The sequence below is a fragment of the Felis catus genome, chromosome A2 (assembly GCF_018350175.1).
Source record: "Felis catus isolate Fca126 chromosome A2, F.catus_Fca126_mat1.0, whole genome shotgun sequence".
Lineage (NCBI taxonomy): Eukaryota > Metazoa > Chordata > Mammalia > Carnivora > Felidae > Felis > Felis catus.
Genome location: NC_058369.1, coordinates 77,241,751 through 77,254,504, shown reverse-complemented (window position 1 = coordinate 77,254,504; position 12,754 = coordinate 77,241,751). Strand labels below are relative to the sequence as shown.

General features: G+C 39.7%; 1 protein-coding gene across 1 annotated transcript in view; it reads right to left on the bottom strand.

Moving 5' to 3' along the window:
* Positions 1-2,695: 2,695 nt before the first annotated feature.
* The window catches only part of SLC26A3 (solute carrier family 26 member 3), a 47,328-nt gene continuing 37,269 nt past the window's right edge, over positions 2,696-12,754 (bottom strand). The window contains exons 17-21 of the mRNA XM_006929111.4: positions 11,983-12,216; positions 10,099-10,153; positions 8,000-8,142; positions 7,812-7,877; positions 2,696-5,369 (exon numbers count right to left, since the gene is read on the bottom strand). Coding sequence (XP_006929173.1) covers positions 5,346-5,369; positions 7,812-7,877; positions 8,000-8,142; positions 10,099-10,153; positions 11,983-12,216 — 522 coding nt within the window. The 3' untranslated portion in view covers positions 2,696-5,345. The remainder of the gene's footprint in view (positions 5,370-7,811; positions 7,878-7,999; positions 8,143-10,098; positions 10,154-11,982; positions 12,217-12,754) is intronic.

Sequence of the window (12,754 nt, the reverse complement as noted above, 5' to 3'; positions counted from 1 at the left end):
TTTTGCCTAGGTGGATTTTTACCTACTGATGACACATTTGGGAGAATGCAAAATTTTCTGTGTGTCTGTGTCGGTACAACTTTTACAGTAAAATTAGCTTCACTTTTGTTGAGATTGAAACCAGCAAGTCGAATGTTAGTGTTTTTTCAGTGGCGTGCCCGTTCACAATATAACCTAGTATTTGGGAAATATCAGTTGCAAAAACCATAAGAAACTATATCCATTTTGCCCTGTAAAAATCATTTGCTCAAAATCATTGTGTAAATACTAACTAGATACCACTGATGTAAATGGAAAAGACATTTGAACGTATTCTTAAACTCACAATTAAGTGACTTTATGAGGTATACAGAGCTGCTGACTCCTAACATACTGGAAGGGTATCATACCTCTTTTTTTGAAAAGTCCTATAGTCCTTCCTATGTCATGAAAATTTTGGAAAGGTCCTATGTTATAAGTACCGTTGACCCTGAACAACGTGAGAATTCGGGGTGCTGGCCCCCTGCACAGATGAAAATCCATGTATAACTTTTGACTCACTGAAAACTTTAATAATAGCCTGATAACGTAGTTGATTAGTACATCTTATATATATTTATATGTATCCTACGCTGTATTCTTACCATGAAGCTAGAAAAGGTGTTACTAAAAGTTCTAATGAAGAGAAAATACAGTTCTGTGTAGAAAAACACTCCGTGTATAAGTAAGTGGACCCGTGCAATTCAAACCCCTGTTGTTCAAGGGTCAGCTGTACATGGAAAAAAGTCACAAGTACCAAGAACAAAAAATATATTTTTCTAATTATTAGATTAGCCACCAAATATTGATGTCAATTGAGGAAGTTTTACATAATCATACTCTATTTTGACCAAAGTAGATTTGTGTTTCTTCACTGGTTTGTAACTAATCTGTTAAATTTTGGCCTAGACACTAAGTAGCATTTGCTTATTACAATATATGCACAGTCTAATAAAGCAATATTGGATATACTTCACTTCAAGGGGACAGAGAGATAAGCCAGTGAAAATACTTGATAGTGATACTAATAAAAACATTTGGATTTTCAAACATTTTTTGTTTTGATTCATGCCCCTTCAGTTTTCTACCATTGAGGGGAAAAGTGCTAAGACAATTCCGAGGGCAAGATTTTAGTGTTAAAAGCTTAATTTTCCCATCTCCCTATCTTTAAGAATTAAGACTTTTTAGGCAGTACAGAATCTCACAACTGAAATGAACAATGCTAGGTCATGGGTTTAGGTCTCACACTTGGGCAGGACCATGTCTTAAAAAAATTTGGTATTTTGAAATGTTAATCGATTCTGGTACTCCGAATACTCCGTTTCTATTCCAAGTAGTTGTAAGCACCAACTTCATGTTGCATTAAGCCCCTTTCTATTAATCTTCCTTTAAAATTGTTCTCCTTTTGCCTTCAGAGTGAAAGATTCTGCTCCCTTTTACTTTTCTTCCCAAGTGTTAACTTTGAAAACTTAAAATCTTTTGTTTTAAAATTGGCACTTCAGTTACGTAAGTAATAAATCTCTTGGGGGATGCGTAATACGTTAATGCTACGAATGAAGCTATAGATCCCCTTGCAATGAATATTTCCCTTCCAGAAATAAGTAGTTATAATTTTGGTGTATGTTATCAGTAATTAGTTACAGAGCTGATAACTAAGTAGGCTCCATGCTCTGGTTTAGCATCCTAATTCATGGGAAATGGGAGTACTTCATGACCGATACCTCATAAACATATGAGCACATACCATGTGGGATACAAATCATTCACTCATGCACTCTTTCGTTCAGGTATGTGCCAGCATTCTAAGCATCTGGGGTTCACAAGTCTTTAGAGATAGACGATCAACAAATTTCATTAAGTTACCTAACATGTTAGGAGTACGATAAAATCCTATGGCCTCAAGGAAAAATAAGGATGATGGGCTGGAAGGAGGTTCACAGTTTTAATCAGTGAGGTCTGGGTAGAATCCACTGAAGAGATGACATTTGACCCACGATTTGAAGTGGGTGAGAGTTAGCCATGTAGGTAACCGGGGGCAGACTTTTCTAAGCAGACATAGTCTGTAAAAGTCTTAAAATGGGGGCTGCACCTGGCATATTTGGGGACCAGCAAGGAAATGGGAATGGAATGAGTGAGATGAGCAGGAAGAGGAGGTCAGAGGTAGTAACAGAGGGAATGAGATCACAGGCTTTCTGGGCCATCGTAAACTTGGATCTTACTCTGATCTGGGAAGCCATCCTGGGATTCTGAGCAAAGGTGTGGAATGATCTGGCTCTTTTTAGGAGGATTATTCTGGCTGTGTGTTTGGAACAGATGAAGAAGGTAAAGATAGACCAGTCAGAGGGCTTTAATAATTTACACAAGAGATGATGGTGGTACTTGTGGAAGGATAAATATGTAAGATAATAAATATATATTATAATGTAATAAATTTATGTATATCAATTAGGCACTTACTATATGTGAGATAACGGGTATCCACTGATGAACAAAATAGATATGGTCACTGACCTATAGAAGCTTACATTTTAACTCTTCTAGGAATTGTTCTTGGTAGTCATTCCTAAATTTTCCTCAAAAAACTTCTTAAATTCTTTTCCAAAGGATAGTGGCCAGAAAAAAAGGGAATTACATTGGAAAATGGATTACAAAAGTACACATACATGTACAGCCATAATGCGAGCGAAATATTAAGTTTATTTGATTCTGGACATTCCTGTTTCCTAAAAGCTCTTCTGGGTACATTTTCAACGTGCAGTACTGAATTACCGACTTTGAAACACATCTGTAGAACACAGCTATATTGTTCCTGAGTTTAGTCCTGCCTTAGGCTAGATCGGTATTTAGACAGGTGTTCATTTGTTTTGTGAGGTAATATTTCCTAATGATTAAGAGCCTGGCTCTAGAGTTGGACCGTCTAGACTGAATTCGGGCTCTCCCACCTGCAACTACATAACGGACTAATAACTTACCCTCCTTGGACCTTGATTTATTTTGTTTTTCCCCAAAATGGGCTTAAACCTAGTACCTACCTTATGCGGTCTATTTGGAGAATTAAAGGAATTGATTCTAGATATATTTTAAGGGTAGAGACAGTAGAATATCCTGACAGATTTTTCAACCTGAGCAGCTAGAAGGATGGAGTTGGCGTTAGCCGGGGTGGAAAAGATGCTGGGAAAGCAGATTAGGGGGAGAAGGTCAGTAGATCAGTTTTGACATGTAGACGTCCAGGTGAAGATGACAGAAAATGAATTAAAGGTTCCTGTTGTCTGTCCTTTATGCAGTGTAAAGCCAAGCTTGCATTTAAAACCTCTCATTTGCGTCTCTGAGTGGTGAGCTATTGCATTTAGATAAGAATGTGTATCATTCTTAAATAATTATTGGCAAAAAATTTTAAGGATAAACTGGCACGTTATTAGCTTCAAGCTTTCTTAATTTCAGTAATGTATCTGTCTCTTCCCAAGCTGTTCTGTCTCCTGGTTGCAGTACTGGGTATCTTCTCCCCTTCAGTCTTGCTCTGATTTATGTCGCTTTTATTTTTATCTTCCAACATGATCTCTTGGCCTCTTCCTAAATCAGGGATCAGATTTTTGTACCAATTTCCAATAATTGCTTTTAGGCAGGCAAGTAGAGGCCGAGTGCCACGTATACCCAGAGCATATCCACCTTAGAGGCCTAGGGAGAAAAAACATTTAAGGGTGGGGATAAGGGAACCTCTAAGATGTTAAGGTTGAATAGGCTGAAATGGGGGTACCATGCTTGGAGTGCTCCATGGCTCTTTGGTTAGCGAGAAGGGTGTAAAGAGTACCTTTACTTGGGAAGATGCAGACATCAGCCACGATCCCGTGTGGGGCTTTGGCCCCACCCCCAAATGATGGATGAAATGGGCTTGTGTTTCCAATTCCTATTCCCTGACCTCTACAGAGAAAGAGCTCTGAATCTGACATTCATGGAGTATCCTATACAAACACATCATATATAAATCATGTCTAAAATGTGTGTGTGTTTCCCTAAAGTCTGCAGGGCGCAGGAAGCTCTATAAAGTATGCATGACTCAGAAATTTAAGAAACGTGCCTTCAAAGAGTGCTTACGTTCCAGTTTTTAAAACTAGCTATGTAAATAAACTTTGTTTTACCTTACTGTAATTGGTTTAAGTCTAATAGACAAGCCCTTTCAGTAAAGACAGTAATAAAGAGTGGGAGGGAGCTTTGACAATAAACCTTCAGAGGCGAGATCTAGAACAATTGGGATTTCCCCATTGACAAAGTTATTTTTTACAAAGTTACAAAATTATCTGTTACATAAAATAAATACAAATTTGTACCGAGAACAATGCCAGCAAAACAGAGAAGCACGTATGCGGAATCTTCTTCTCTAGCCAAATTGAGCTCTAGAGTGATTATTCTGCCCTGTGTGTTACAAATAATGACCAGCAGTGGAGGAAAAAGTCAAACTGGGTCCTACCATCTTTTCTTTTCTCTAAGACTGGAAAGAACGGTTTACCCATCATGTTTTCTGTTCGTTTTTCACCTTCTTGCCTTTTCATTTTATATCTTCATTAGCTTATACGATTTGCATACTACGAGATGGAAGAAAAGGACTTGCCTCCAAAGCTTAGTATAGTTACAGATATGACATTAGAAGGATTGTGTCAAAGTCTGGATAGGAGGTTGTTGAATGCGTTAAAAAGCTATAGTGATAATCACAAACTCCGGGCAAAGTTAAGGATCACTGCAGAAGTTTTAGACGATTCTCATGTGGCAGGTTTCCAGCCAGACCTCTACCAAGGGGACCCACAACAAGCATATTCCAGAAAGCTAACAAATTTAACAAAACAAGACATATCCACTGTACGATGGAATTTTTAAAAATGGAGATATATCAGTATGAACTGTATACAGTTCTGTATAAACTGTATACAGCATGAACTGTATACAGTATGAACTGTATATAGTATGAATTTATACAATATGAACTGTATAAATTATGAGATTCAAAGCAGTGGTGTAAATACAGTGCAAAACATATGCATGAAGGTATAGTGACCTGGAGGGAAATCTGTCAGTGCTATAAAAATACATATAAACAAAAAATTGTCTTCCTTTGAGAAATCTACAAGATAAAAAATTGAGAGTATTTACAAAATTTTATACTAGATAGGTGAAAAATATATGATGCTAGAACAATCTCGTTCCAAAGTCTGAAACATAATTCTGCTGAGTAAAAATATTCCTCATACAATGTATGAACTTATCAATAACTTTCTGGGTATAAGGTTGTTCTTTATGTGACAGTCAGATGAGGGTCCTTCCGAGTTATGTGTTGATTAGAATTTTGTTTCAACTGGTACCTGGAAGAAGATAGAAAGTTCTTGTTTTAAAAGATTTGTTAATTTCTATCCCTTTCAATAATCCTATCTTGTACTTACAGTCCATTTTATTAAAATTAAGACCTAGAATTTATCAGAGTCATTGACAAATTTTTCGTCTTGATTTTTTAAAATTTAAAATGTTTTTGTTTATTTTTGAAAGAGACAGAGTGTGATCGGGGGAGGTGCAAGGAGAGAGGGAGACACAGAATCTGAAGCAGGCTCCAGGCTCCGAACTGTCAGTACAGAGCCCGATGTGGGGCTTGAACCCATGAACTGTGAGATCATGACCTGAGCTGAAGTAGGACACTTAACCGACTGAGCTACTCAGGTGCCCCTCGTCTTGAATTTTAATGATCATGTACCTTCCATTGCAACTTGGTTCATATAGACCCATGGGATACCATGTTGTGATATGTGTATCTTTCAAAGGCTGATTTAATTTAATCATCAATATAATGGTTGTAGCAGTATATTTCCTTCACAACTGTTTCAGAGGCCACACAAGCCCCAAGGGGCTATGTGTACTGGCTTTCAGCTTTTCTGTGAATCACCACTGATGACCTTATTTATCTTCCTCTAAGTGATGAGGTAGGGAATTGGTGTTAAATTTTTTGTTTGTCAGTTTTAATATGGGAAACAGGTACAGGATGGTACTGACCACATTCTGCTAGACAGTTAGTTCTGAAGCTTTGATCAGGTTGCAGGTTGGGGTGCCTGGGTGGCTCAGTCAGTTAAGCAGCCAACTTCGGCTCAGGTCATAATCCCATGGTTTGTGACTTTGAGCCCCTCGCCAGACTCTGTGCTGACAGCTCGGAGCCTGGAGTCTGCTTCAGATTCTGTCCCCCCCACCGCCCCACGCTCTCTGGCTCTCACTCTCTGTCCCTCCCCTGCTCGCACTCTGTCTCTCAAAACTGAATAAATGGAAAAAAAAAATTAAGATAAATAAATAAATAAAAAGTAAAACTTGGTAACAATTCTGAATCCAGCCATTGGGGAGAGGATTTCTAGTAAGGCTCTCCTTGCAGGGGGCTCAGGCAAAGTGCCACATGTGGATTTCTCTAGAATGCAGCCATGAGAAACATGGCTGGTTAGACATATGACTGGTGCTCTTGGACGCTGGGCTCTGGGCTGTCACTGAGACCTATCTAGCTCCTGGGATGGCTTTTTCATAGAACCTTTTTCTATGTGACATAATTTTTTTTTTTTTTTTTTTTTTGAGAGAGAGAGAGAAAGCACACATGTGAGTAGGGGAGGGGCAAAGAGAGAATCTCAAGCAGACTTCATGCTGTCAGCACAGAGCCTGAAGTGGGGCTCAATTTCATGAACCACGAAGTCATGACCTGAACCAAAATCGAGATTTGGATGCTTACCCCACTGAGCCACCCAGGCGCCCCTATTTGACATAACTTTTCATAATGGTCTCGGGTTATCTTATGCAATATACTTCTTCATTTCTAATGTAAATTCCTTTTTTTTCTTTTCTTCTTAATCCTTTGTTCAAATAAGAGAAACACCACCAGCCACCTCCCATACTTGAAGAGAATCATTAGATTCTTTCTTAGGACCCTAATTCCATTAGTCTTTCACCAAAGGATAGAGCCAGTATGGCCTGGTGAGTAGAGCCCAGGTCTTGGCATCAGACAGATCTTGGTTCAAATCCTGTTGCTGTCACTTTGGTGTGTGACCTTAAGCAAATTAGTTAAGCTCTCTGAGCCCTTCCTAATTTTCTCATTTATGAAATGAAGATATCTTCTTTGCGTATTGTTGTAAGATATGAGATATTGAATGTAAACTACCAGGTACCTGACCTGGAGCAGATATCCATTTTGACTTGTGATTCTGGTTTTACCAAACTGGAGACATTTCCTTAAAGGACTGAATATTCTAGAAATGAACGTTCTAAAATGAAATAGAACTATTTAGTTAAGTGATTTGACAAATCTTTCTAATAAAGAAGGAGAGGAACCTCACTTTCATTGCTGCACGGGGCCCTGTGCTAGGGACTTCCTGGGTGCACCTGGGAGTCAGGAAGTGGGTATTGGCTTCTCAGCACCCTCACTAATTCATCTGTAAGTGGAAACAGCATCCCTTTCTCTGCCCCAAGCCTAGAACTAGAAGATTTTAGTTGTAAGTACTTTAAAAACAAAGAGATCTCTCTCTATATGATCAATATTGCACTAAAAGAGATCTAATATCATTATTTCCTATCCTTTTTTTGTCCTGTCTGAGTTTATTCCTACCCACCCCCCACCCCCCCGCCAGGTCCCTGTGAAAACTGGCATTGTTTCCATTTTCTAGGGAAGAAGCACAGGGGCTCAAACTAGTGCCAGACTTTCTGCAGCATGCTGGAAGAGGCCTTACTGCTTTTCAGCTTTGCTGTTCTGTTGTCCAGACAAAGCTACACTTGTGGAAGAATCTTACCTGACATTCTCGATTACGTAATCCTCCATTTGTATTTATGGTAAAATCAAATTTCGGTTGTTTTTCCTGAGAAAACCAGAAAGGAATTATGGATTAGGAACATTTTTTTTTTTAAGGTCGAAAAAGAAAGGCAAATGTAATCACAGATGGTTTTTATACAAACAAGAACACCACCAGAGGGCTGGTACCTGACTGGAATTAAACTTTGAAGCACTGTAATCCTTCTTCATCAGAATGTGCAAAACAGCATCATGGATTGTTAAGAAGAAGATGGAGTCCTTGACTTCATCATCAAAAAATTCACACTGTACAAGCTTCTCGATGAAATCATCTAAAGAGAGGAAAGGAAGAATCACAGGAAGAAGCACCTGTGTGGCCACGGGCTTCTTCCTGAGACGGCAGATTTGAACTTCCATTCGCCAAGGTGCAGTTCATTTGTATTCGGTTAGGTGTTTGGGGATTGCAATGGTGTGATACCAGTGTGCCATTAGTTTAGTGTTTTCTGGAACAAAAGGATACTTTTTAATTATTTATTTATTTATTTATTTATTTATAGCTTTATTTTTGAGAGAGAGAAAGGGAGAGAGAGAGAGGGAGACACAGAATCCAGACCAGGCTCTAGGCTCTGAGCGGTCAGCACAGAGCCCAACGTGGGGCTCGAACTCACAGACCGTGAGATCTTGACCCGAGCTGAAGTTGGATGCTTAATTCACTGAGCCAGGTGCCCCGAGAGGATACCTTTCTGGTAAAAGTATACATTGAATGCCCCATTGTCAAAAGAATGAAGGAAAAGATTGAAATGAGGAAGGCTTTTAGTACTTCTCAGAAGAAAAGCAATCTGTTTTTGCTCTAGTTGGGAGCCTAGTGGATTCTCTCCCTGGCTGATGAGAACAGTGAGTGTGGCTTATAAAAAATTGGGGTTCTGCCAAAATAGAACATATGCTCATAGACCAGTGACATGCTCTTGTTCTGGATTGCTGGACCTGTTACTTACCATAGTCTGTTTCCTTAAAGCTGCTGTGTTCCATCAGAAAACACCTTCCTTGGCACCCTGCATTAACTCTCGAGTTATCTTTGAGAAACCCCCTTCCCGTAGGCACTAACCAGCACTTGTTTGTACAGATCCCTCAACCAAAGATTACCTCATGTGAACTATGTGCAGAGCCCTGGCTGGGTAATGGGGAGGATGAAGAGAGAAATTAGACAGACATATGAAACTCACCATCAAGGAAGATAGAACTTGTATATACACCTATAGTAATGAACGGAAAAGTGATGTGGAAGAATAAAGACAGGAAGCGATCAGAGTTTTTTCTTGAACGTTTTCTTGGTTCTTCAAATCATGACCCACGCATAGTAGGTCCCTGGGGTTTTGTTGAACGAGCAAGACAGGTACAGAAAACGTGCTATGGAAATTCAGAGAGAGGAAAGATGGTTTCTTCTTGATGGGCGTCTGGGAAAACCTGACAGAGCAGATAACATTGCCAAGTATGCCCAGGTTTGGAGAAAGATGGAGGAGGGAAGCTACAAAGGCGTGGAGGTGGGCAAGTCTGTTCACAGGCAAGCTTCCGACACTGGCAAGACTTAGTAGCGCCTGCAGGGGGAGGAGACAGGAGCACAGTGTGGTCTCCAGAGCCTGGATGGGACTGTGTGGTGCGCAACGGGCAGGAAGGTGATGATCTTAGTTCAGGGCTAAGAGAGGGATGCCAGGCAGCTGAGGCAGCAGGACAAGACACTTTCAAAGAGATCTGTGATGATGCGGAAGGAGTATAATTGTTTAGTAGATTAAAGGGTTACTGAGCTCAACGGACTATTTTTAATTATAAGCAAGCCTCGAAACTAGAATATAGATTTTACGGGCAGGAGCCAGTAGAGAGGAAAAACAGAAGATGCCAATTTCATGCCTCCCTCGGGACCCGGGCACTTGTCCCCTCTCCTTAAAATGCTTTCCCCCAAACTACTGTATTATGGGCTGAGGAATCAGGGGAGGGGAGGAAGAGAGAAAGCAAGCCTGCTTTCTCAGGAAGATGAGGGTTAAAAGTGGTTGTGTCTTCACTCTTCTGCTGCCTATTGAAATAGGCCTCACCTTGTAAAGTGGATTTAATTACATATCAATACATCTAAAATATGAAGAGGCTATTTCTGTGGGGATTTCTGTTGGTTTGGCTACACGTTGGACTTCCTTCTTGATCTATAAACAAGCTCTATACTTTGGAGAGGCTGTCTACCTTGACAGTTCGCCATGAGCCTGAAGTGATTGTCAGGACAAAAAAACCAAACAACTTACCGTCACTTCCAACAATATACACATCTACGTTGATCCTGATAAATTCTTGCAAAAGCTGTTAGAAAGAAAATAGATCTTCCTTAGGGAACAGCGTTACTTGCGAGAAATATAAAGAAAACTCGTAATTATACCTTATGGGTGATGTGTTGGTTAAAGAACCTTTTACATTTTGAAAAACGACGATAATGTAAAGAGAAACTAAAGTTAAAAACGAGACTCTGACAGAAGGAAATAAAACCGAAGGAAGGAACTCTCCTCCTCAGGGACAAGTTAAAAATCACCATTCTTGCGGGGAAGGACAAGAGGGAAATCTTCTGCTTCAACTCACAAGATGAACTCTGATTTAACTTGAAAGCTGTTTCTTTTATGGGATGACCTTGGCCAGAGTTTTCTAGCTACACAAAATTAGAAAAAACCAAAGCCCTAATGACATCATTGTCCCTGCCCACAGTGACTAGATGTATCTAACACCAATGAACCGTTATGTTTTCCAGGTCTCTAGGCTAAGAATAAATACCAGTAGTGATGTAAGGTCACATAAAGGTAAGAAAAGTCGCTTGTACTATTGATCCGTTTAGATGATCAGTAAATTATTGTCATCATCAATGAACACCGAACTTCTACTAGGTTCTGAGTTAACAATTAGGGCTTTAAAAAATCACAACACAGAGTCCCTGTTCTTTCTGCTAAACTGCTGGGATTGTGTGTGTGTGTGTGTGTGTGTGTGTGTGTGTGTGGTTTCTCCTTGAAAGCTAAAACAAGCAAACACAAAAACGGAGAAAGAAAATAAAAGGCAAGCAGTTGTGAGAGTTCTATGATGTTAAGATTTTTTTTTTCAAGCTTGAGGGAAACAAAATTGATTCCGTTTTCTAATTTTGTATCCAGTTCACCCATGTTTAATAGATCTTATCTTAGCTCAGCTTTTATGTAGGCAGATTTCTGGGAAAAAAAAAAAACAAGAAAAAGAGTGGTAAATGTGGAATTTCTTAAATTTTCTTTACTTCTGTTTGTGCATCTCCTTTGGAAACTAATTTATTTTGAAATGCTGACAGAACCATGGAAAGAGAACAGAGTACAACTGGAAGGTTCCAGTCCTATTTTTAAATCACATGTGACATCATTTCTTTCACATAGCTACTTTTTTGGCAGAGCGGTGGGGGCGGCGGGGAGCAGATTTTATACAGTCAACTGAAGTGTCTTCGGTGTATAATGGGTAAAGACAAAAATGAAAGGATCCACGAGTCCACTTTGGTCCAAGACCTTCTCAAATATTCTGTATTTCAGGACAACTTAGATCCAGTGCCCACAAGGGTCGGAAGGTCCTGCAGAACTAGAATTTGGTAGGAGTGTCTACTGACAATTTCAGCATACATTAGACATGTAGGTGTGGTTGTCTTCAAAATTATATGCCACTCTCCTGGGAAATGCTGTTTGAAAGACTTCACTAAACATGCCCCACCCCACTCCCTCTCTCTCCATGGAATATCCTGAGATGTAAATCCTGACGATTTACTTCTACTTAAGTGTGTATTATCTAAAGGAGCATCTTTCTACAAATAGAACTTTTTACCTTTGGTTACTGACTTTTTTTCCCATTTTTAAAAAAGTTTTTTTTTGATGTTTATTTATTTTTGAAAGAGAGAAAGAGATAGAGTGCAGGTCGGGGAGAGGCAGAGAGAGAGAGAGAGAGAGAGAGAGAGAGAGAGAGAGAGAGAATCCGAAGCAGGCTCCAGGCTCTGAGCTGTCAGCACAGAGCCCCAAAAAATCACAAGCCGTGAGATGATTTCGCAGCTCGTGAGTTCCAGCCCCGAAATCGGCCACTTAACTGACTGAGCCACCCAGGCGCCAGTGATTGGTTGTTTTTATTAGGAAAAAAGAAATTACCGTTTTGAGACCTCTCATTGAAGAAATGTCAAGAAATGACACAGCTGAAAAGTCAAGAATGAGGCTATGCAGGCTGATTTTAGGGACCATAGTGTTGAGAGGAAGGTCGGCATTCCAGTCTATCTCGAAAGGCAGGTCGGTGGTATTGATCGGTTGATCCAGTCCTTCTATCTGATTGTTGTCCAGCTCTTCGTCGGAATCTTTAAAGCCATCATTGGTACATATAATTCCTTTCTGCGAGAGAAGACAATAATATGCATGATAACTCTGACCAAGAAAAACAGTGCATATGTCAAAAATAACCAGTGGGTTTCTGAGGCACAGATTCAAAGTTAGGTCAAGCAATGACCTTTTCTCTGGAGAATAAACACTTTCCCAGGAAAACAACAGTTTTAAGGAGACCCTCAAAGAAGCCATTTAAAGATATGACATCCTTGTTACCTAGCATTTCATTTAAAGAAATGGAGCCAACACCTTGAACTACTACGTTTTATATACCTTCAGCTCTAACACCCAGAAATGTGGTCAAGAAACTTACTGGTTTCATTTCCAGGAAGTAGATCTGATTCTCACGGGACTAAAGAAGCCCTTAGGAGAATTAAGGAGGCCTAGAAGGTTTTTGAGAAAATGCTCTAATTTGGTCAAATTGTCAGGTGTATACATACACAGTCAATGCTGGGCTAAGGTTCTGTTGGTTCCAGGAATCAGTGCATAGCTGAAATGATAACCCACGTGCTGTTAAATATAAAAAAAAATACTTTTTCCCATAAAA